The sequence below is a fragment of the Atta cephalotes genome (assembly GCF_000143395.1).
Source record: "Atta cephalotes unplaced genomic scaffold scaffold00027, whole genome shotgun sequence".
NCBI classification, from domain to species: Eukaryota; Metazoa; Arthropoda; class Insecta; order Hymenoptera; family Formicidae; genus Atta; species Atta cephalotes.
In genome coordinates, this window is record NW_012130091.1 from 1,167,517 (window position 1) to 1,194,587 (window position 27,071).

The 27,071-nt window shown below is 31.2% G+C and overlaps 3 protein-coding genes across 3 annotated transcripts; 1 reads left to right on the forward strand and 2 right to left on the reverse strand.

Moving 5' to 3' along the window:
* On the reverse strand, positions 1-2,335 carry LOC105620484 (probable tRNA pseudouridine synthase 2). Its single transcript, XM_012201976.1, has 4 exons — positions 2,184-2,335; positions 626-1,034; positions 397-533; positions 1-327 (listed from the first exon to the last, which is right to left on the reverse strand). The coding sequence occupies exons 1-4, from the start codon at positions 2,332-2,334 to the stop codon at positions 68-70; spliced, it is 957 nt and encodes a 318-aa protein (XP_012057366.1). The 5' UTR covers position 2,335; the 3' UTR covers positions 1-67.
* A 10,794-nt stretch (positions 2,336-13,129) lies between these two features.
* On the forward strand, positions 13,130-16,020 carry LOC105620485 (ras-related protein Rab-9B). Its single transcript, XM_012201977.1, has 3 exons — positions 13,130-13,567; positions 15,658-15,914; positions 15,999-16,020. The coding sequence occupies exons 1-3, from the start codon at positions 13,130-13,132 to the stop codon at positions 16,018-16,020; spliced, it is 717 nt and encodes a 238-aa protein (XP_012057367.1).
* Positions 16,021-18,877: 2,857 nt separating this feature from the next.
* Positions 18,878-22,213, reverse strand: LOC105620486 (high affinity copper uptake protein 1). Its single transcript, XM_012201978.1, has 4 exons — positions 22,010-22,213; positions 21,710-21,942; positions 21,383-21,412; positions 18,878-19,079 (listed from the first exon to the last, which is right to left on the reverse strand). The coding sequence occupies exons 1-4, from the start codon at positions 22,211-22,213 to the stop codon at positions 18,878-18,880; spliced, it is 669 nt and encodes a 222-aa protein (XP_012057368.1).
* Between the last annotated feature and the right edge of the window lie 4,858 nt (positions 22,214-27,071).

Below are 27,071 nucleotides of genomic sequence, written 5' to 3' on the forward strand. Positions count from 1 at the left end.
TTTTTACTATCAAACTATATGGCTTATTATTATTATGTACATTTAATTACAATTTAGAAGATTTCAATTATTTATTTCGTTCTATCAATATCGGACTATCTTGTTTCAACAAATACCTATTTTCATTAATTATAGTATTACACTGTACAATATTATTACAAAAGTTTTTCAGCTCCCAATGTTTTTTCAACAGAGCAAAATTTAGATCAAATAATGCATATCGGAAACACTGTATTTGAATACATGTAGCAACACTATGGAGCTGCATTCCTAAATCATGAACCAAAGTTTTCAAATACATATCATTCTCGTTTATGCAAATAATTTCTGAAAAAGGTAAAAAAAATATATTATTATCACTTATGACCTTATACATTTAACAAATATTACATTTACCTAATGTGAATTCAGGAGATTTAAAATCTATACATTTTATATTGTATATCATTGGAATGTTTATGTCAACAGGTCTTATGGGACCTTGCACAGCCAACTCATATGCAGCTTGACTCTGCATATCTAATCCACACAATCTAGGAAAAAGATATAATGAAATTACAATACTTGATATATATTAAGCCATAATATTAATTAATGTCATATATATATCTATCATACAACATACTCAAACATCTTTCTCTGATAAGCAGCTTGCATGGAAGCGCATATTTTATCAATTGCATCACGCTTAATGTATTTATATGTAGACTTCTCGACGACTTTTCCAGTTATAAAATATGTGTCTGTTGCCTGTCCTAAGACACCTTTAACTCTATAACTAGTTGGAGATTTGGAGTCTTTCAATTTATGAATCCATTTGGCACCACCATTAATACCGCAGACCATGAGACCAGACATGTCTCTGCTTAAATAATTAGCGCATATCAATACGAAGTCTTTAGGTTGATATCGTGGACCTACGACTAATGGATGATCCGCATAGCTCGAATGTGTGAATACTTTCATCGTTTTAGTTGTATCACCTTCTATACAAACATGTTTGATTGGTTGACGTACACGCATACAATTTAAATCTAGAAATTAAGAATTGTTTTTGACATAGTTTACTTTTTTTTTTAATAATAAAATCATCTCTTCTTCAAGTAGCACATCAGTGCCTGGAAAGCATGTTATGTGCTACTTGAAATAATACTACAAAGAAAAATAAGGTCTAAACAAGTAATAAAAGAGTATCAAATAAGAACAAATATACATTTTATTTTAACCAAACCAAAATAAATAATTCAGAAAGAAGCGTCATAAATGAATACAAAAAATTAAATGATAATTAAAAATGGCAAAAAGAAAGAAGACAAAGAATAAAAATTATGAATGTCTAAACAAATATACATAACAATAAAAAATAGTTGAGAAAAAGAGAGAGAGAGAGAGCGAGCGGCTTCTTTCAATTGCATTATTTTATATTTAAAATAAAACAATATATTGCTTGGAGGAATAAAGAAACAAGCAAGAAATTGAATTTAAAAAAAGCATAAAATAATACTTGGTTTTGCAACCATTGAGAGACATATACATAACTTTCCAGTGGACTTGAGACAATAATCACATGTACAAGCAATGTATCTACTGCCCAGCAAGCAAGAATGCATTAAAATAGATTGAAATTTTTTTCTATCTGAATGCATATTTTAAATAGCAAATACTTTTTTTGGACTTAATTGAATTCAATTGAATTCAATTGAATTCAATTAGATTTAATTGGATGCATTTAGATTGAAAGACTGTATTTTTTATTCAAAATTTTGAATTGAATAGTATTCATAATGTGTGCACAGAAAAAGCTAATATTTTTAGATTGAAAGGCATAGAGATATGCTCCATGCAATTTCTATAAATGAATAAAAATGCATTCAGGATTGAAAAGTATTCTAATATTCGTGAATTAATATTTCTAAAAATCTGAATCCATTTCTATTCATTTCAATCGATTCTCGTTTGCTGAGTGAAAATGGCAGAATGATGTCAAATTTGTTATTTATTGATTAATAAATCTGATAATTTTATTGCGCTCCAATTACTGCGCTTGACTCTCATTGCAGTATACTTCTTCTTATCTATTTTTAATAAGAGTCTTATTTCGTCTCTTCTTATAATGAAATAATATTATCCATTATTATAGAATATTGATAAGAATAAGTTTCAAAACATAAGAATATTCTAACCTTCGCAGAGACGATGAATTATGGTATCCCGTGCGCCTAAATACGTGACCATTGGTGGTTTGTAAACGGCAATTATTCCATTTAATGCTTTCCATGCTATTCTAGAATCGAAAACTAACTTTTCCATTTTCGAAGACAGAGTATTTATCATCTTGTTGAAAAAAAACAATAAGTCTGGATCTACAATAGGTGTTTTAAGCCTTAAGTTGTAAAAAAATTGACCAATTACAGTCGAATGCGAGGAGAATAATTGATTGTAATTCGTTCATTCCTTGTAGCTTAAGGCTTAAAAATCGATTATAGATCCGGGATAATAAGCTTCCTACAATAAGTCATTACCTAAGCTTTAACACGCATTCTACAATAAGTCATTAATCATAAATCAGAAGTTAGAAGTTGGAAATTGACGACTGTGATTCGTCAATTTCCAACTTCTAACTGATTTATGACTAATGTTTATTGTAGAATGGCCATTAATCTTAAGCCATAAGAAATCGACCAATCATAGTCAATTATTTTTCTTATTTTCAACTGTGATTGGTCAATTTCTTACGGCTTAAGAACCATTTTACACAACTTGCATAGCCGCATAAACATATGCATAAAGAAAATCATCCAATCGAATTTTACGTTTGTCTTTATGACAGAAATGTGATTAAATAATTTTCTTTATGCATATTTATATTGATTATGCGACTATGCAAGTTGTGTGGAATCATCCTAAGACTTAAAGCTTAGATAATTATTTATTGTAGAAAACATATAAAGTAGGAAGCACAAATTCTTACATAATGCATAACGCATAATGTATAAGCCAATCAGAACCTTTTCCTCCCATTTCACAAAAAAAGAAGAATTTCGATTGATTCTCTTATGCACTATGCGTTTTGCAAGAGTCTGTGCTGCGATTATAATTAGTGTATATCCACACATATTATAGCATAGACATATGCATAATGAAAATTATCCAATCGCATTTCTTCTATAAAGACGCACGTATAAATGTGATTAGATAATTTTCTATATTTTGTTATGCATATGTTTATGCGACTATATAAGTTGTGTGGATATATCATAAGGGTCGCACTACACACAAAATGACATAAGTTACATAAGCATAACATAAGACCACTGGACCAATAAACATCTTTTAGTTATGCATGAAGTACATAATCACGTATCATTTTATCTTTCTTTATTATTCAATGAACAACAGAGACAAATAAAGATTATGCGTTTCGCGGATTTCTTCCGTGTCCAAATCCATTTATGAAATGTCAACGTTTTTTTGTAAACTTTGCAGTCCATTTCATCAGCACGAGGAACAGCCTGATATTGAGCTTCTTCTGGGGCGTTCCTTTTATATTATGCTTCTTGTTAGAGGGAAAGAAGAGAATTATCGATGGGGGGAAGGTGAGGGAAATTGAAATATCTTCAATAACCGAGAGAACGGTTTTCCATATTTTATTTATGTTGTAGTCTTTGACCCATATTTAGAACACGCTTACAACTTTATCGATAAAAGCGCGTTCTGAATACAGGTCATTATTTAAATTGTTAAGATGTTTTTGTATCTCTATGGCTTCTCTATACTTTCTTGGAAAGTATGATGTTGGCTATTATGATCGTTTTGTTAAACAGTATTTGATAACAGAGACAAATGTTGCATAATGCGCTTCATGCGTTTACTCGAAACACATCTTTACACAATGTGCACGCACTTCCCAAGTAGTCGTTATTTTAATTAAGTTTAATATTTTTAAGTTTAATATTTGATTAAAATTGATTACTAATATTATACGTCAATTAAGTGACGTGTATTCAACATAAATTCTAATCGTCAATAAGTCTTTGCATGTTAAAATTAACATCGAATATATGTCACTTAGGCTGGTATTCATAGTCAGATTTTATATTCAACACCGTCTTAGGTACAATCTTAAGAAGTCACAAATCAATCAGAAGGCTGCATTAGCGTCTTAAGACATTACTTAAGAAATTAGATTTTGAAATAAGACTCAACTATGATTACCGGCCTTAGGTCGTGTTCCGATATTCACTGCCAATATTGAAAATCTATAGTTTACGTATAGATTTTCAGTACTGGCAGTGTATATTGGAACACGCCTTTAATTGACATATGACGTCAGTGTTCAATTATAATCAAATATATATTGACATCAAAATAACGACAAGCTGTTACCTGTCTCCTCGCAACAGATTACAAAGGTAAATTCAATATTTCTTGATGTTAGAAAACGAGCATGAAAAGGCATTTTCAGGGATATTTATAGTGCGGTTCCATGGTGCAAAATTGCGGAATTAGCGGAACGTTCATAATTGATCGTGGCTTCATTCCGTTCTGCTAAAATATGTTTTCCTATGTTCTATTGAAAAGAATTTGCAGAATGTGCAATTAACTCTGACCAATCGCAAGTCTTTCCATAAATCATTTTTATTAGATCTACTACTAGAATAGCATGTTTGTCATTAGCTCGCATCCGCAAGTTCCGCTTAATGGGACATAGGAAAATGAATTCCTGCAGATCACACATACATAATATACAGAGACATTTTGTTTTTGTGTACCGATTTTAATTTACATTTTCGTATATTATTATTTCTTTCTGTATATTATTTATACGACATTCGTATTCTAATCATATTGACCTCTGTATTTATTCGGAGATTTAATTAATTACCTTCAGGGTTATGTTCAGATTATCACTCGAGTACTCAGGTATCACTCCATTTTTACCGAATGTTAAATAAGGATGACATGACATCCGAAGAATCAAATGACATCCGAACACCCAAGTGGGAATTCAACATGTCTTAGCATGTTGATTAACTATGTGCTTGTATAGAAGACACTTTTCTCCGTTTAAATCAGCTTAACGAGATTAGTTTTTATAGGTACAAGTATGTACATGCACATGCAAACACGCTGCATTAGCGGAATCCACAAAAAAAATAAATTTGCGCAACAGAAAACGACGGAATTAGTAAAATGAAGCCACGACCAATTATGAATGTCCGCCAATTCTGCATTGCACCAATTCCGCACCATGGGATCGTGCTATTAGGGCTGCCGCATACAAAATTCCGCAACAGTGACTTAGTTTACACCGAAGATTCGATCCAGATTAGAATGCAAGATCCAACTGCAGTCGAGCCTTGTCATTGGCTGTAACATTTTTAAAGTCGAATATTTCCCTGTTACAGTCGAACGACAGGAAAATGTTCAACTAGTTGGTTAATTCTTACAGTCCGACTCGGATCAAACCCTCGATAAACTAGTGATTGTAAGAAATAAACTTAAGTCGATGAACCAATCAGAATATTGCTTTAAATCTATGTAATTCTGGTTAAAAAAATCGATAGAAATAGATAGACTATGAAAGAGAATACCGCCGATTCTAACATATCACATATGACTTTCAGTACAGTAACCGAAAAATTAGCCACTTTATAGTATTGTACATATATGTTTTTCCATTTCTGAAGATCTTTTATAGTTTTATATACAGTTTGATATGAATTTTATTCGATGCTCTATCTATTAAATATGCATATTAAATATGCAGATGTTTTATATGCTTCATATAAATATATGTATATTATTGAATATAGAAAAAAGTAAACTTTTTTATAATAACTTTTTTCTTTTTTTTTGTAACTTTTTTCTATATTTGGTTATAAGTCATACTTTTTATTATCGTAAGTACATACCACTTTGATCAAAAAATTCCCGGAATTACCATCAGATGATGCTCTGAGTCAGCTGATTTAAGTTCTGTTTTTTTGGTTAGGTTGCCACATCTATCATTGACATTCCCACCAAATTTTATCATCATAGCTTGACATTTGTAAAAGTTACGCCGTCTTGAGTACATCTACCTCTGCACGTATTTTCGATTTTTTACAGTTTTAAAAATGGAGTTGAATTTGCAACAACGAGTTTGTATTAAATTTTGCGTTAAAATGGATTCAATGATGTGAAAACCTTGGAAATGTTGGGAAACTGTTTCGATAGTGATACTCTAAAGAAAACAACCGTTTATTAGTGGCATAAAAAAATTATTGCGGGGAACGCGTTTTAACAGCCGAGAGGAGGTAATGGAAAAATCGAAAGTGGCTCTGATGGTTATACCGACAATAGAGTTCCAGAAATGTTTCGAGAGCTGGATCAAGCGCTGGCATAAGTGCGTTGCAATCGATGGGGAGTACTTTGAAGGGGACAATATCACTTTTGATGAATAAAACTTGTATTTTGAATTTTCTGAATGAATTCCGGGAACTTTTTGATCAAAGTAGTACTTTTATTTAAAATACCGAGAAACATTGCACTAATAGAATACAAAAAACTACAAAATTTTATACATAAAAGGAAAAAATTAATATTATTAAAAAACGGATTTAAAAATTAATTTTTTGTACTTAGGTAATAAATGTATCATATAAATAATGTATACAATGTTACAATACATTATACATAGTATACAATATAGTAATATAATGTAATGTAATGTAGTAATGTTATGCAATGTAGAAAGTAATGTTATGTAATGTAGATAGTAATATTATACTAATAAAAATTATGTTATGCAAATAAAATATTGTCTTATAAATATAATATTATGCATTATTTTTATTAAGTATATTTCAGAAATCATATTTACACTTATTATATGATATTAATGAGATTGCAAATATTAAATAAAATCATATAATGAAAATACTATTATGCATAATATTTATTGTAATTTTAGTTACTTGCAATCCTTTGAATATAATAAATTTAAATACTATTTTTGAGAAATAATTTAAGTTTATTCCAATATATAAGTTTTGTAGTCTGTAAATAGATTACAAGACTCTTAATAAATTTATTTAAATACTTCAGATTGAGAAACTTACGGTCAGTAATATTTCGAAAAAGTTTCCGCTATTTCCGTAACTGTTTAGTTATATTTTAAGAAGATTGCACATTCTTTCTGTAATAATTTAACAATCTTTCAAGACAACATTTCATGTGCAAGAATCGCGGATATTTTGTTATTCCAGAACTGTCTTAAAAATATTGCAGATATTTCGCAACTTTTAAAAAATGTTTTACTGTTCAATTGAAATATTTTTGAAATATTTCTGAATTTTTTTCGATTATTTTATGAATTCAGAAAACTTTCGGTACTATATAGGATGTATATTCTATCATGTTTTTCGTTATAATTGACAAAAGCGGAAAATTCCGAACTTTCGAAAATTCCGCGATTATAGTCATATACGCGAGATTTGGATTTTTGGAATGTACATATTGGAAATAAAACTCTCATCGGAAATCTCATATTTATTCCGATAGAGCGGTATAAATTTTCGGAAAGATCGTATAGAGCTATATGCGAGGAGTGATTATCGAAATATACATATTGAAAACAGTACGTCTATGATCAGAAGTTAAATATTTGTTCCGATAGAGCGATAGGAAATACGTATAGAGCTATATACGCAAACCATATATATGCGTCGACTACACATATATCGGAAAAATCAGATATAGAACAATATGATAAGTATCTGGATTTTCATATTACTCCAGATAGATTCAAGTCTATCAGGAAATTATCATTAGTGTACATTCTTTGTTACATTAAGATTAAATTATTAAAGATTCAGTTTTGGTTTCAATGTCCGTCTGGATTATAATTAATATCAGAGTTTTTCCCTTCTTTTTTCTTTTTCTTTGCAATTAACATTTTAGGTGTATTAAAAGTTATTCATTAGTTTCAACATGATTGACACTGATTCGCTGAATGGTCAAAGACTGGTTTTTGATTAAACCGATAGAATTTAAGTGTTTGCGATATGATGAATTTTTGTTTTAATGAGCTACCTTCTATTATTTTACAATAAATCGTTTTTGCTTTCTCTCTCAATCTTTTAATAATTTTAATACATTTTAGATTATTATTAGAGTTCATTTTTATATTATAGTTTCCGTTAATAGATGGAGGTGGCTCACTGAAATGAATTAGTTTATAAAAAAATTTTTTGTAATTACAATATTATATTGTTTCTGAGGATAGCTTAAAAATGAGCCGAAACATGTAAGCGAATTAATTATTAATAAAGTTGTTTTGTTAACCATATAGTTTACACAAGAATTGCCGTACTTGATTCTTATTGCCCTGTTATATTCAACCATTTTCTATCAGGAAATTCTTATGTGTCAGTATCTACATTTTGCGGTTTCGTATATAAAAATTATGGTCTGATGAAATGATTAATATGACTTTTAGTAATAGACTTTTAGTGATAGATATGATTAAAATATTTCAGTAAACGTATTAGTATTCATCCTGAAAATATGGGAGAAAAACAAGATAGCGATAAGGATAATATAGATAAACTTTAAATTTCTATCGTACTCAATCGGGTTCTATCTAGTTTTTAAGCAGGGACAAACTTATAATCCTGATATATTACTTAAAAATGATTATTTCTAAATTGTTACGTTTTTTAAATTTATTTACTTTATTTAATTTGTTATTGCGTAACAAGATACAAGAATTCTCCTTTTCTTCTTTTCCTTTTTTTTTAATCAATTAATCAAAGAATACTTTAATAAAGCATTTATAGTCTCATGTTGATGTTTGTTTAAGTTATCATTGATAACTTTTGTTAAGTTTATCATTGATATATAGACAGCATATTTAAAAAATAGATTTGGTGAACAGTGAGTTTTTCGAATATGAAGTTAGTAGATACGGAAAAAATGCAACATGCTGTATTTTTTTGGTTTCTATACGAGAAATACATCTGTATTGCTTGTGTCCCATAGATATTCATATCTAACACTAAATCGCTGACTTGGCTCTAATACATGATTCCGAAAACTATATATTAAACTCATGATGCATGCCCGTGACGTAGAAATATTATGACCCACGCTTTTATTTCTAAAATTCTATAGTATGCATAACCTAAATTATAGCTCATTAACATCATTGTAAACGCTTCTGAATATGGATCTACTAGTCAACGCATGTGCATGTAAGTTATAATGTCCGTCGATAAAATAAATGCGAACATATTTCTACTTAGCTTTAAAAAGTCGTGCCTCACATACAATTTCTAAACTGATGCACTCTGGTGAACATAACATTACGTTGCCAACATAAAGTCACTATAATAAATGGAATATTGCTATGATTACGAAAATATATAACTAATTAATGTAACACAATATCTATAATATTATAATAGCTATACTTCCATTTATTTTCATTTTCTTTTCCTCAATTCAAAGTTAATTAACAACAAATGTAACAAAAAAAAAGGAAATGAATTAATAAATGTATTCTTTAAGGCTCCTAGCTAGTCACGGCGACCATGTTGGAATCGTGACGTCAGAAGCGAGGAATGACATGTTAATTTATTGTTAAGTTATAATATTGAGTGTTATTTTTAAATAAAGATAATTTGGATGAAACGAAATGACGAAATCATTTTAAAACATTTGTAAAAATCAATGAAAACAGTCCTTTCCTTTCTCAGTCAGTAAATGATCGTAAAAGATACGTAAAGTGAGCCTACATTCGGAGAAACACATGATTCGACAGCTATTGAAACGAGTAAAATATTCGCTTTTACATATAAAATTCCAAGATAACTTTAGTTTTCATCGATAATTACAACCTTGAAGTACGAAATAAGTCACATTTTCACAATTAAGCAAATAATAATGAAATGGCATGCAACATAAATTTCATCGTCAAAATGCCACTTTTCGTCTATAAGTTCGATCATTTTTCGTGATGCGGCGCTGTAATACACAACAAGCCTATGTCCATATGCTCGTCTGCTGCGCGCCGAGAGTAAATGAGACAGCAACTTCTTCTCACACTAGTCGATTGTTTCAAGCGACTAAAAATGGCTTTCTCGGCAATTTCGGCCACTCGGCCTTCAAGGTATCAATAAGAGGGAGCATCCTAAATAACATGTGAGTTTTAATATCCAAACTATCTTTAAACCATCCAAAAAGATAGGATAAGAAATCTTAAAGATTAAAAACCTCCACTCAGCTCCGCAGAAGTATACAAAACACCTTGTTTCTGCGAGCAAGTATACATTGGAAAATCGGAAGAATGGTCAACCTACCGGATAAAAGAACACCAACATAATGTTGGAGGCTAAAACACGTCATGTAGTCAGCATTATCAGAACACAATATCGAAATAGGATATCAGTTCTGTTTGACAAAACGATCACAATAGCCAATATTATTTCATACTTTCCAAAAAAATATAGAGAAGCTATAGAAATACAAAAACACCCTACAATCTAAATAAAGATAATGGCTACAACCATGATGGAATTATATAAGGTGAACCATTGCACATAATGGCGGAGTTCGACCAATCAAAAGTGTACTTATTTGCAGAACGAATCATGTGAATTTCTGCAAATGAACTCAAAAATTGATTGGTTGACAGATCTTCCCATTACATTCAACCCACTGCGCATCCGTGGGAATGCTTCACCTTACTTTTTACACTATGCTACGCGCGCGCGCATGTGTGTGTGTGTGTGTGTGTGTGTGTGTGTGTGTGTATGCGTGCGTGCGAAACGAAAGATGAACCATTCAATAAATAGCTTTAATTTCTTCAAAAATCAAGGAGATATATTAAGGTTATTGATTCACATACATTGATTAAGACATTATTTAAATGATATGATTTTAATATTGTATATTAACTATCTTTCTCATTTAGAAAAAACTTTATTATTAACATAATATATGATCTGTATATATTAGGTGTACAACTTTGCTTCCGCCGTTTTCCTTTAGATAGCTTTAGCGGTAAGTGGTAGTCGAAATAAATAGATCATAGACGTCATACAATAAACTTGGGCATCTGTCAACATAACCCCATAGAAACATTAGTCGATTTGTGTCTGCATCATAAAGTTATTCTCGATTGAAAATGTCAGTTTAGGAGCCAAATTCTCGTCATTTGCGGGAGGTTTTAATTTTTATTTAATTGCTTCAATATGAAGAAATCTGCGGCTGAGGCTCATCGAATGCTCTCAAATACTTATGAGGTGAGGCCGCTATTAGAAAGAACGTGTCGTGAGTGGTTTCAACGCTTCAAGAACGGTGATTTTGACGTCCAAGGTCATACTCTGTATTTGGTGGAACCAAATCACAGCTCGGCGTAGTGTATTATGAACTATTAAAACCGACTGAAACAATCACAGGCGATCGGTATCGAACGCAATTGATGCGTTTGAACCGAGCATTGAAAGACAAACGGCCGCAATACAACGAGAGACACGATAAAGTGGTTTTGCAACATAACAATGCTCGACCCCATATTGCGAAAGTGGTCAAGACACATATACTTGGAAACGTTGAAATGGGAAGTCCTACCTCACCCGCCGTATTCTCTAGACGTTGCTCCCTCTGACTACCACTTGTTTCGATCAATGGCACACGGTCTGGCTGACCAGCACTTCCGTCTTATGAAGAAGTAAAAAATTGGATCGATTCGTGAATAGCCTCAAAAGATGATCAGTTTTTTCGACGCGGGAAATTCGCACGCTACCCGAAAGATGGGAGAAAGTAGTGGCCAGCAATGGACAATACTTTGAATTATAAATGTATAACAGTTTTTTACAATAAAGCCTCGAATTTCGGAAAAAAAACGGCGGAAGTAAAGTTGTATACCTAATATAATATAGAGATCATAACGACTTTATCTCTAACGACTTCGTCTCTAACGATTTCATCTCCCTTATTTTTTCACGTTCCAAATTTGTTTAACTCAAGTAACGTACTCTGACTTACTCTTTCCCCTACTATTCTGAGTTCTTTAGAGTTGGCAGAATCTGGAATGCACCCCAGGTTCTCTCTGCCTAGGGTTGCGTTCAGAAATTACGCAGATAACTCTAGGGTTACTTAGGCATTTTTGCTATAATATAACCATAACCTACAGCTTTAGACCTATTCTACAATAGAGTAAGCAGTAAGCCGTAAGAAATTAATCAATAGTCGATTCTTCTCACACTTAATTGTGATTGACTAATTTCTTTATGGCTTACGACTTGCGACTATTGTAGAACAGGCATTAAACCGGTTTTATATTAATTGCAAGTCGATCATAAGTTTATTTACGAACAGCCAATGTGAAGCGTTAATTTCAAAGTGCCAATTTCAGATTGGCTGTCGCAACAAATTTGCAATAGCTTGGAATTAATATAGAACTGACTTAATGTAGAACCGGCTTTAAAGTTATCTGGGCATAATTCCAGCCTGCATTTCTCGGTCGAATGATGGTAGAACCGTATCGAAAGTCGGTGCACATGATCGAGGATACCGTTAGAGACGCAAGAATGCTTTATCGTTGTTGATTATCGCGTCGTCCGTAAGTGTCGCCCATAAGTGTAAAAATAAAGAACGTTTTTCGTTCTTATTCCCAACGCGACAGTTAAATCACGGAAACGAAAATAGACTCGAGTTCATCCTGCTGAACAGTCCTCTGTTCGCCGAGGCTTCGAAATTCGGGATATCAATGAGATACTCGCCGCTGATCGAGTCGCGAAATCAAGATTATGCACCGGAATCAAAAGAGAATAAAGATGTCAAGAGACTCTAGCTGTTTGATGTAAGCAAGAGTGACAAGAAGAGAGGAAAGGAGATATCTCAGATAATACATGAAAAGACATTATGTTACGATATATAATTCATCAACGGGCTCAGAAAAACTGAAGAGCTCTCAGTTGATCAGAGCAGCTATAAGAATAATATTCGATTAGATTTAAATAAATATTGAGTACACACGTAGGAAATAATTGTTGAACGAAACTTCGTGTTAAGATAAATATTAAGGTAGATATTGGGAGGAGAGAATAAGCCTACAGATCTCAAGTTATATATATAGAAAATGTTGGCAAACAATTCAATGTCGGTGAGTACAGGCAGAGGCAACAATAGTTTTCAAAATCGAAACTCGCAGAGATCCACCCTCTTGAAAGTGGTGATTCTCGGAGATGGTGGTGTTGGAAAGTCCTGCCTTATGAATAGATTCGTGTCGAATCATTTCGACGAACACAGTTTTCATACCATCGGGGTAGAGTTCCTGAACAAGGATATTGAGATCAATGGTGAGGCATATACATTGCAAATATGGGACACAGCCGGACAGGAGAGGTTTAAGACTCTCAGAACACCATTTTACAGAGGCTCAGACATTTGTCTGCTTACTTACGCAGTAGACGATAAGACGAGTTTTAGAAATCTCGCACTATGGAGATCTGAATTTCTTAAGTATGCAGATGTTCAAGAGGGTTCTACTTTTCCATTTATTGTTGTTGGCAATAAGGTGTGCTATCAGAATTAAAAAGGAAGAAATGGAAATGTGCTTTTGAAATAGGTTTTTGCAAAAGATAATTCTTTGTGCTCATACTAAGAATTCCAAATTCTAGCATCAGACATTCCATAGTTTTTTAAAAATTGCTAATGCCAATATTTCGTGAATTTTATCAGTTTACTTTATCAAAGCGAAGAGCACACTGATATTGATACAAGAGATCCTCAAGTCAGAGATTGGATACTATACGTTTGATCCATCATGTTTTTCAGGACCTGCTTGGGATAGAATGAGGTAGATTATGCCTCCTTGGAATGACGTCTATGCATCTCATTCCATTTATTGCATCTATCTCGTTCTATCTTGGACATTCTCAGGAATATAGCGGACCAATCAGAAGTTGTCTAAACAGTATCCAATCTCTTGAAGATCTCTAAGGCTCGGTTGCACCAATGTTACTTTGATTTTAAGCGAAACTTAAAACTCTCTATTTTGTTTTAAAATAGATAGGGACAAAGAGAGTTTTAAATCTCGCTTAAAATTAAAGTAATGTTGATGCAATCGAGCCTAAGGCCGGAGTCAGACTATATGTCGAAGAATGAGATTAAAGATTGAAAGATTGATGTTTGACCAATCAGAACAAAAGGAAAGTTAAAAAATTTCTTTGTCCTCATTGAGGTGAATCTCAATTTCAATCTTTAATCTTTAATCTCAATCTTCAATAGTCTGATTCTGGCCTAACTGATATCATGATGGAAAGATAACATGATATGGTGAAATAAGACACGGTGAAACGTGCACAATGACGATAGCATACTAAAATAACCAATCAAATTTGGATCCAAATGCATTTTCCTGCATACAATAGCAGTAGTATACTAGAACAGCCAATCAAATTTGGGTCCAAATTCATACTCCTACTGCGCATTCGCAGGAACATTACACCTTGTCTTTATTTTTACACCTGGTATGTGCAGTTGGACAGTGTTTCTTTCTCTGCCCTCTCTATGGACTGTTCATAAAGTTCGTTATCAACTGTGAAACACGAAATATGGGGCGATATTCATAATTCGTTCTTATTTTAAAACTGTCTAAATAATATCTTAAGATACAATCTTCATATTGATTTACATCTTAATTGTACTTAAGACAGTCTTAAATGTAAGAATTGACTATGAATCATCAGCCTGTTTCAGCATGAAGTTGGTACTGAATCTTTACACGATAAAGCAAAAAAGTAGAATGGGCTAAACTGAGAAAAAAAAGTCCTCTACCATTTTGCAATAGTTAATAAAATATTCTTAAAAAATAATTGCTAAAAATTGTCGAAAATTGATCTTTAATGATCTTTAATGATTTTTTACTTTAATTATTTTTCAAATGCTATCAACTTTACAGAAAAACTGCACGAGACAAAAATTGTTTATTTTTTTCAGAGCTTTAAGAATTTTTTTAGAATTTTTTAATATCGTATTTATACGATATTATAAATATCGTATCATATTGATAAAAATAAGAAAATGCACTAAAAATGTACTAAAAAATTGATAAAAAATTCTGAAAAACTTCTTAGAGCTCTATGAGAAGAAAATAAATAATTTTTGCAGTTTTTCTATAAAGTTGATAGTATTTGAGTAAAAAATTATTGAAGACCAATTTTCAACAATTTTTAATAATGTCTTGTTAATTATTGCGAAAATTATAAAATAGTAGAAGACTTTTCTTCTCAGTTTGCTCTATTCTGCCCCTGTGCGAAAAATTTATCGTTACTTTTAGAACATTCTGTATAAGTATAGTTCAGCTTAATAGGAATCCGAGTACAACGTTGCTATCTATTGTCTACATTGTCAAGATGGAGATGAAATGCATTAATCCGAATTATATTTATATCTTCTATATATCTCTTAGGAAAAAGTCAATTGATCCTAAAAAATTGTAAATATTCTTTCTTCTTTTCCTGAGTTTAGGATTTTTAATATGAGCATAAAGGACTATTTTTTCCAAAAATTGCATTTCAAGAACGTATTTCCACTTCTGGTTTTTTTCTTTGTGAAAAAAGCAAGATCAAGTAATCTTATATCATGTGCAATGTTTTTTTACAGGTGGATGTTCCTGAATCTGAGAAACAAGTTTATATGGAAGAAGCTCAAGCTTGGTGTTCAGAAAATGGTAATCCTCCGTTAGTTGAAACATCAGCAAAAGACGCCACTAATGTCGAGGCAGCTTTTGGGGCAGCGGTTGATGCATGGGCGCGATTGGAAGCTAGATTAGAGCGGCCTTTAGTGGAAGACACTGTTGATCTCTCTAAACAACAGTCCCAGCATCGTACGAGCTGCTGCATGTCTATTTCCGGCACTGAGTAGGTAATTTTAGATCACAGCTTGTAATTTTCACAATTTTTTTTGTATTCCGATGAAATAATGCATGATACATTTTTCTCAAGATCTACATTCGTGACCAGATAATTGAAATGGCTGGTAAGAAGACTGACACAGTATACGATCTTTATGTGATGCACATCAACATTTCTGGAACAATCGTTTAAAGTTTTCTTTATGTTTGGAAGAGGGATACACAACGTCGCACTATTAAACTCGTAGAAACGAACTTTATTTAGGATCTATAAGGATATATGTTACACAGTAGAACTGTAAGAGATTATTTTGTATGAGCTGTCTTATTTTTTGTACATTTACAGTAAGATGCACACAGTTTTTTTTTTAATTTATAGAGAATCTGAATGAGCTTGCTAAAAAAATTTTGAATAACTAATCTCTTTTCGGTTTCAGAAATAGATATTTTTACAAATTATACTTAGAATATCGATTTGCTTACTCTTGGCATGCTTTGTTTCTAGGTCTAACAAAGTAATTTGAAGAGAATCTCTTACCTCTGTCTACAATACTCTCTTCTTATATGATGAATTTTCTTTATTGACACTGAAATTGCATCAGTTGTGTATATGGGATATTGTATTTAAAATTTTTTACTTAGAAAATTAAGATCTCCAAAGAATATATGGACCGCATAAGATATTATAGTAATGAATATGCGATTTCTTTATTAGTTGGCTTATATTCTTTTTCTTATGAATCTTAATAAAATACTCGAGCCACAAATATCATATATATGACAAATAATATATTGTGATCTTTCCAGAATACAACCTAAGATATAAGATCAGATTAAACGTCCTTATTCTATCAACGCTTTGTGCAGCTTTTAAGCTACTGACAGTATTTTAAGTGTTTAATACACTATTGGCTTGTGATAAAGTACTGACGATGATAATAATAATAATAATAATAATAAATATAAATTATTACATAAGAGATAGGCGTAATTATAATTTTAACTTTAATCTAAATTTGTCTTATTCTCGTGATATGAATCTGATAATGAAAGCAGTAAAGCACGTGATTTTTATTTAAGCGAGATCTTACTATGAATTTATATTGCTTGTATTTATATGTGAATTTGATGTTTGTACAAAATGCATATTGAAATATTCTGCATTCAATGTCTTAACGATTTTTCTATAAAATTAATATTATGAAAATGAAGCTTTTTGTGCCGATCGCGGATGCATACATTTTTACATATCTTATTCAGATGGTACTTGATTCATTAGAAATGCCAGTACAAGGAAAATTGCAAAGTACAAGGAAAAAGTACGTAAAGATTTTTCAATGACATAATTTGGATTAATTGCGTATGAAATATGCATGCTGGTGCTTTTTATATATGGCTATGATTGTGATCAAAGTCTTGTTACAAATGAAGTGGGTTTGATTGATAAAAAAAAAGAATTTTACGAATTAACCAATCAAAAAACGCTTTAAAGCATTTGTAACATCGCGTTGACCATACTCTATATATGGAATATATAAATTTATGATACAACATAGAATGATAATAATAATTAAGATGTTAAGCGTAAAATTAATCATATCAAGGTGATGATCACCTCATTATTACCATAAATTAGGCATTCTTACGCCAAATCTTTATATAAAATCTATGAATTATTTTTAAAGGATACACTGCTGCATATATATATATAAATCTTATTTGTGAAGAAGGCGTGTATCAATTGTTATTTATTATTTTTATATGTTTAATAAACAAAGCCACTTCTCATATGTACATAACATATGTAAAATATATATACATATATAAATGTGTGTGTGTGTGTGTGTGTGTGTATGTGTGTGTGTGTGTGCGCGCGCGCGCGCGTTATGCCTTAAGATTTTGTAATTCTAGCAATCGATTTTGCAAGAAAAAAAATAAACTTCTATTGAGCTTGTTTAACAATTATCATATTCTTGTAAATCGATTAATATATCCTTTTATTATGAAAAAATGTCCTCAGTCATTATTAACGCGTCTAAATGAGTATTTTGTAAAAATATCTAAATGAATATCGATAAATGAACATCGATAAATAATAAGAATGAAACAATAACTTATAACATGGGAATTAAAGAAAAAAAAGGAATTATAATACTCTCTTTTATCTTTTTAAACTCCCTTCTCTTTTTGTCGCATTTGAGAATATATTTTTGATACTTTACATGCAATTTACAAACGCATTATATGTTAACGCATTATAACACGTTAATATATTATAATGGTATGTTTTTACAATTATTTAAAATAGTATAGTACACTCTTTCCCAAATATTAAATATTGCATTTATAACGAATATTTTTTATAAAAGAGTAACAATAAAAACAAATAGTAAAAATATATAAATGGGAAAAAGTGTGCACACTGGATAGTGTATTCTTATGTAAATCTCTTAATAATATTTACAGTTTATTATATTTATATACGTCTCTAAGATTCAAGCTCCCAACGATTCTTATGCAGTTGTATTTCATGACACAAAAGCGAGTCGCACTATAGATAATCATTTTAATAAAATTTCCATATATATATATATATATATAGATTTCGTAATAAAATTATTTAAAATATTTGATCGATGATATGAAAGATAAGAATAATTAGCTTAAAAATAATAGCTTATTTTTTTAGAATAAAAGTAAGAAATTATAAGAGATACTAATAAAAGTTAAATTATGGAACCTTATACATATAGAATAAATAGTTCTCGCCTGTTTGCTGTATTTATGTATTCACTATGTGTCATGAATTTTGAAAACATTGATTCTCTATACGTCATTTCTCGTAGAAAACAACGTAATTGTTTAATTTCTGTCCTCTTATTTTTTTGCATTTCCGCCAAAATGCAGTCGTGTGCGTATTTTTGCGCAAATACAGTTTAAAAGGAGTAAACCAGAATAATTTACTAAATGTTAATGACAATGTTCCGTAACGTCTACGATCACTGACTTCTTCCAACCGAACAGGAAGTAACCAACGGCGGCCCCCAATACTACGGCACAGCACAGCCAGACATTATAAGTCATGAAGATTAGCATCAAAAAATAAGACAGGACGATTTGTATAATGTGCAGAAATGTTTGAAACAGATGCATCCAGGACATCATAGTCGGCCTGCACAGATTAATGTGGCTCATTATGTCCAAATTCACTTAACCCTTACAACACATAATGATTTTGCATTCTTTTACTATACACGACAATGGGTCGGTCATATCTCGGATTAATTTTCATTATTTTTATAAAAATACTTACATACAAATTATTAAGTGATTTTTATATACATATACTTTAACATCTTTAGAAAGTATTTGTAAGATTGTGTGTTAAAAAAATTGTCTATATGTATATAAATGTTAAAACTAATTATTTGGTGCTTTTAATATAAAAAAAATGCGCAGGACTACGAATGACTCAGTCGTGTATATTAAAGATTAAAATAGCAAAAACAGGCAAAATTCAAAAATTTATTTACAAATTTCGACATTATTCATTTGTAGCATAAAAAATCATATACAAAATGAAAAGCAGATCATTTTTATACAATTATTTAAATTATTATGTAATATCAAAATTATTATATTATAGTAAAATTATGGAAGTACAAATAAGTTTCCGCCGTTTACAAAAGACCACTAATAAATTATAGTTAAAATTGATGTAAAACGACATATCGTAAGATTGGACATCCGGCAACATCATAACCTTGAAATATTAGCGATTTTGTATCAGCATCATATATTTTTTTTGTACAAAAATATCGAGTTTGAGCCGAATAAGCGTCATTTGCGGGAATTTTTGATTTACTTTAATTTGAAGAAATCTGCAGCTGAGGCTCAGAGATTGCTTGTAGAAGCATATGGTGATGCTGCCTTAAATGAGAAAAGTTGTCGTGAGTGATTTCAAAAGTTTAAGAACGGTGAATTTGACGTCAAAGATAAAGAAGGCCGAAAGTGTACGAAGACGCGGAATTGGAAGCATTATCGGATGAAGATTCGTGCCAAACGCAAAAAGAACTTACACTTACATTAGGAGTGATTCAACAAACAATTTCATATCGTTTGAAATCATTGGGAATGATTCAAAAACAAGGGAATTTGGTTCCATGAACTGAAGCCAAGAAACGTTGAACGCCGATTTTTCACATGTGAAATGCTGCTTGCCAGGCATAAACGAAAGAGTTTTTTGCATCAGTATAGTCACTGGTGATGAAAAATGGATCCACTACGATAACCCAAAGAAGAGGAAATCATGGGGACCATCTGGCCATGCGTCAACATCGACAGCCGAATATTCATGGAAAAAACTCATGTTGTGTATTTGGTGGGATCAGCTTGGTGTTGTGTATTATGAGTTGCTTAAATCGAACGAGACCATTACTGGGGGCTCTCTACCGAATACAATTGATGAGATGAGCCGAGCACTCAAGGAAAAACGCGCCTACTACTACTCCAGGCATGACAAAATTATTCTCCTGCATGATAATGCTCGACCACATGTTGCGGCGCCAGTCAAAACCTATTTAGAAACACTCAATTAGGAAGTTCTACCCTATCCGCCGTATTCTCCAGTCATTGCTCCTTCCGATTACCATTTGTTCTGATCGATAACGTATGGCCTGTCTGAGTAGCACATCATATGAAGATACCAAAAATTGTATCGATGATTGGATAGCCTCAAAAAATGAAGCGTTCTTCCGACGCGGTATCCACATGCTACCAGAAAGATGAGAAAAAGTAATAACTAGCGATGACCATTACTTTGAATAAAACATTATGTACCGTTCTTTCACAATAAATGCTTAATTTTTGATAAAAAACGGCGAAAACTTATTTATACTCCTAATAATTTAAAATATGTATTCATATATTGACATATATGTATATTTAGAGATAATTTTCGGTATAGATAGACAAATACTTATTTGTTCTGAATAACTCAATTTTATTAATTATTAAGTATTTTTTTTAGTTAAGTATTTTTTTAATTAAGTATTTTTTAAGTATTTTTATTTATTTAAAGAATAGTATTACATTTAAAATCAATTAGAGATTGAGTTGTTTAGTAAGCACTCGTAATATGCAGTAAAAATTATTTGAAAGTAATACATGAATACGCATGCACATATTCCATTAGAAATATCTAATTAAAAGATAAAGAAACTTATGATACGACGAAGTGTATATGTTGAAAATGATAAATGACATTTTTTACACCCAGCAAAGGATTTATTAAGAAATCTATTAAGAAGATATATCATGCATGTTTTAATAGTGTAAGAATTGTTTTTAAAATATAAACAATTATTACTATTGTTACTATTTACAAGCTGATTCATGTCAATTAAATAATACAACCGTTAATAGACAAAGCATAATTCTGAGAGAAAATCTCAGAGTATCATAAGATCTACTTACGGTTGTTTGTGGATTACTTCGCCAACCATACTAAAAAAGTAGATCAAATGATTAAATTTATAATATAAAAGCTACACGTATCATTTATATACTTAGTGATCCTGTAAAAAATATTGCGTCTTGATTTTTAAATGTATTCATTACAATATGCTCTTATGATATCTCTTAAGATGCCACTCTCTAGCATTATATCTAGCATTTTTTACTTTCTTTAATATTCTTCACATAGTAAAATTAATAAAAAATTATATTAATTAATATTCTTAGCGAAAACAATGGGAAATAATGCTTTTTACAAGATCACCCGAAAAGAATTGAACAACTTACTGAACGACCCGGTTGTCTTCGGCTACCACATTCTTCTCACTGGGTACTGTAACGCTCCTGTATTGCAGGGCGTTATATGTCTTCCAAAAGAGATACTCCCGGTAATATTTTAAACCCTCATAGAGCGCAGCCATAATAGCGATACCAATCATCGAACCGATGAGACCGCCTATCGATAAAATCTTCCAATTTTCGAATAACACCACTTCACAGTAGCCGCTGTGGAACGTCATCTAAGAATCGTGGAGAGCAGACTGTACATTAACGGCATCAAGTTTTGAACAACTGGATTGTACGTACCGACATACCGTGCATGCCCATACTGTTGCACATGTCCGTCGAAGTCTCAATACCGTGCATGCTTTCGTGATCCATACCTTCGTGGTTCATATTGCCATTATCCATATTACCACGGTTTATACCATGGTCTATACCATGATGAGCCATGTGCATACCGTGAGATGCGTTTCCTGTACTGTCCATTATATGGTGATCATGAGACATCTGGAATAAGGAAAGATTTTTTTTTTTAATTCTGTATGCGTTTCATGAACTGTTACACATTCGAGAAGCATATGTATTATAATACAATAGTATATAATACAATAGTATACTATATACTACAGTAATAGTGGATGTCTTTTCCAACAGATCATACGATATAGCATTGCTAAATGTTAAACAAAGATGAAATAATAATTTACTTGTGTTACACTATTATCTATGTCTCTTGCTGGAAAGCATCCAATTTCTATATAATCTACATTAGCTTCTAATAAATGAAGGCATGAAAGAGATTTCAAGAATTCCAAAATCAATCTTATTTTTTAAAATAAAAACATGTTTTTTTTACATGAGTTGATTCTTTATTTTGCATGTAGAAATAAATTTAAGTAAAACCATTATTTTCGTTTTATTCATAATGGCATATTATCGATTATGTAAGAGATAAAGTATATATGAAAGTATATATATATATATATAAGTAAAGTATATATATAAAGTATATAATATTACAAAAATTTTTTTAAATCTCATATTGTTATATTATAGCTCTAATAAGATAATTCGAAAATAATATAGATTTTCTTTTTAAAAAATTGACACTAAAATGACTGATTATTTCAATTTAAATAATGATCAGAATGTACAAGCTTTTTTTATTGGATTACGTATAGCACTTTGAGAAGTGCGATCACGCATTGCGTGAAAGTTATTAAAGTTTCCGGTTTTCTCTAATTTTATATATAACGCTATGCTAAAAATATCTCAAATATGCGTTGAAATTAAGTGGATAATTATAAAACAATTTCTGTGAAAAGCAAACATTTGAAAAAGTAATCTCTTCTACTTTTGTAAAAGATTTTTATTTCATCTTTGTCAAAGTTACTTGCGGATTTGCATAAGTAGATTTTTTGTTTGTTAAATGTGATTAACAAACAAAATTTCTGAAAAAAAAATCAAGGCATCTAATGTCAATACTCTTAAACAATCATCAGCAATATCGTGAAGATATATATATATATATATGTTAGATATAAGATATATATATATATATGTATATATATATATAATTAGTCGGAACTGCAAAGATTATTTGAAATTATATAGTATACATATATATATATATTATATTGTATACATATATTTTAAGGGCAATATTATTATTTCTTCAACGAAATTCCTTTTGCATAATAGAATACATAAATAAGGAGAAAAGCAACGAAAACTAATGGTAATTCGAAATGATTTAATTGTAATTGTTTTTTATAAAATCTCTCAATCACTTTTTTCTTAATGTTTGAAATTCAGTATTTTCACAATTTTACTTTTTATTTTTATACGAACTTTCATATCGAGAATTATCAGTTATTATTCGGATTATGTAACAATATTATGTAACAACACTGTCCCTCTTTGATTAAAACTTTAAAGTAAACAAATTTTTTACTCTTTTTATATAGAAAAACAATAAATTTTTTATATCTTATATGTGATACAAAATGTGATATTTTAAGAAATATATATTAGTCAATCAAAATTTTTCGAATATGGGTGACTTAAACGATAATTCAAGATATATTTGCAAAAATGTGTATCCGTCGCATTTTGTGTAATGTATATTTATATATGTGTACATCGTTAAGATAAAACATTTTTATATAAATTGTTGCTTAATATACTGAAAGAAAATTAATATATAAAATTCGTAATTTTAATTCTGATTCTAAATTTTTTCGTATACTGTGATATAAAATTTCCGAGTTAATAAAACTGAAAAAAGTTTTTCACAAACTAGTAACTTTCACCTCTGTGAAGTTGGCACCTCATTTTTCAAAAAATGAAATTTTGGTCAAAGTTCCGAATGCATCTCGAAGAGTTCTGGAGTTCCTGCCCAAAATTAAGAATAGTTCCGGCGAATTAATAATAAAAAAAATTTTTAATTTGGTAACTAACTAATTTGGTAGCTAACTTCATAAAATGAAGAACGAAAAATCGCGATATTTTCTAAACCATTAAATTTAGTGCCTTAAATGATGATAACTTTCGTTAGAACTCGCGGGGTGTTACCCAGAACTGTCGACAGAATTGCCAGAACTTTAAAAAAATTTTCACCCCTCGGGTGTTAGAAATTTTCGATTCGACGAACGAAAAATTGCGATATTTCTTAAACCATTGGTCCTAGCGCTTTGAGCGGTAATAACTTGTGTGTGTGTGTGTGTGTGTGTGTATGATGCGCGCGCACGCGTACGCATGTGTGTGTGCGCGCGCGCGCGTGTTTGTCTGACATGATCGAATGAATCTGATGAATTGTGATTTTGGTGGAATGTGATTGAAATCATTGATTGATAACTATTGAATTTGTTAAAAATGTTTTTAATCGTCTTTGTATATAGTTTCAATTCTGTGTACCTACCATAGTATATATTAAATGTGGTGCTACTTCTTCATCATGTTGTTTTCTGATGCTTAGTCATCATATCATCATATAAATATCATTGAGTGTCATATACGAATGTGCTGTATAGTGCCCGTTATTTTTGTCGCTGGCATATTGATGATACTACACCAGTTAGAATGTAATTGTTATCATTCATGTTCAATTTTTTGGATATAGATCCAAGTGCCGCACTCTTTTTCTCGATACCAATGGAAGCAGCATATTGTCCATCCGTAAAGACACTGCAATCTATGAGTAAATGCGATTGAAAGATAAATTTTTCGAGAACATTTTTATGGCACTTCTTGCATGTTGAGACTTTATTTTTTTTCGTAATTAGTTTCCAGTATAGCGTTTCGCAGTGCGGAAAGACCGTTTTGTAAAAGTATGTTAATATTAATACTTATTACTGGAATTTTTCGCAAATGTTCTGATGACACTTCTAGCACTCCGCGAGTTTTAACGAAAGTTATTAACGCTCGAAGCGCTAGGACCAACGGTTTAAGAAATATCGCGATTTTTCGTTCGTCGAATCGAAAATTTCTAACATCCGAAGGGTGAAAATTTTTTTAAAGTTCTGGCAATTCTGTCGACAGTTCTGGATAGAACTCCGCAAGTTCTGATGAAAGTTATTAACGCTCAAAGCGCTAGGACCAATGGTTTAAGAAATATCGCGATTTTTCGTTCGTTGAATCGAAAATTTCTAACACCCGAGGGGTGAACATTTTTTTAAAGTTCTGGCAATTCTATCGACAGTTCTGAGTAGCAACCCGCGAGTTCTATCGAAAGTTATTATCATTTAAGGCTCTAGGTTTAATGGTTTAAAAGACATCGAGATTTTTCGTTCTTCGTTTTGTGAAGTTAGCACCCCAAATTTTTTAATTTTTTTATATTAATTCGCCGGAACTATTTTTATTTTTGGGCAGGAACTCCAGAACTCTTCGAGATGCATTTGGAACTTCGACCAATTTCATTTTTTGAAAAATGAGGTGCCAACTTCACAGGAGGTGTAACTTTCAGAGAAACAAAATTGTACATAACAAAATCATGTTCCAAATATTTTACTTAAATTGTAATTTGTAATTTAGTTTTATAAGTGCACATATACATTTTTGCTGAAAAGAAATTATTAAATTGATCATAGAATTTGCCGTTAACATTCGCCAGTTTTGAAAGATGTATTAAAAATTGAATAAAAATTTAAAATTCAGAAAAACCAAGCAATAATAACGTCAAAATAACGAACGAGAAAAGTCGATGCAATAGCAATCAATGAATTGTGATATTAAATAAATACACACACACACACACACACACACACACACACACACACACACACACACACACACACACACACACATGCACGCACACGCACGCACGAACACACACACAAATAAATATCACTTTAAAACTGCAGTGATACCGATGCAAGCGTAAAATATATCTCGATACTTCGGGATCTTATCCATCGATTGAATACGTAAAATCCGTTTAAAAGAATCATGCAATACTGTATTTATAAATAAACCAAGCGTTGAGCTGGAACTACGATGATAAAGCGTGATGATAGAGAATTAAAAATAAACGATAATCGAGGAAGATAAATTGTTAAAAAATTTTGATATCTATCTAATCTTCAAATCGTATCTTCAAATAATCTATAATTATCTAATGATAATCTATAATAATCCGAGTAATGTCATCTGCGTTTCCACCATTGAACATATTTATGAACAGGATGAACTTTTTACGTGTGTAGCGACAAAATTGCAGAGACTTCGTAGAAGAACAGTACAAGTGCGATGTTTGTTTCGTATTCTTTCGTTTGTTTAGAAGAAAAAATACATAAGCAGCAGATAAAGATACCTCAGGAAATGCGTTTAAATGCGCATTCGCTGACATGTGTTATCCAGTTCGTACAAGCAACAAGCACTATTGTTTCAATTTTTCAATGAAATGAAACATGGCGATGGAAAGAACGAAGACTGAAATTTGAATTATCACATTACGAGTATTCTTGTATCATTAATTTTTTCATTGACTATCTCATTCAGGTAGCATCGCGGTTATCTCACAGATCAAGGTTGCAAAACACACCGTAGTATAATAGTATGTAGGATCAATAGTCATCGAATAATTAGGATTGCTAAACTCTCGTGAGACATCTTGCTAAACGTGTCGTAATAAAACTCTAGGGATTTAATTAAAAAATAAGTGATAGCTGTTATCAAATTAGAAACAGAACATGCCGGTTGACAGAGTCATATTAACTTTTGCATTCACAAGCTGAAATATTTCAAGAGTTCTCTTATAAAATATATCACTTAAGCCTGCGACACGATACTTGTTTTCTTGCTGGATTGCTAGCGGGATAAGAATCTTGTCATCGTATTAGTTGCAATACTGGCACTGACAGCATCG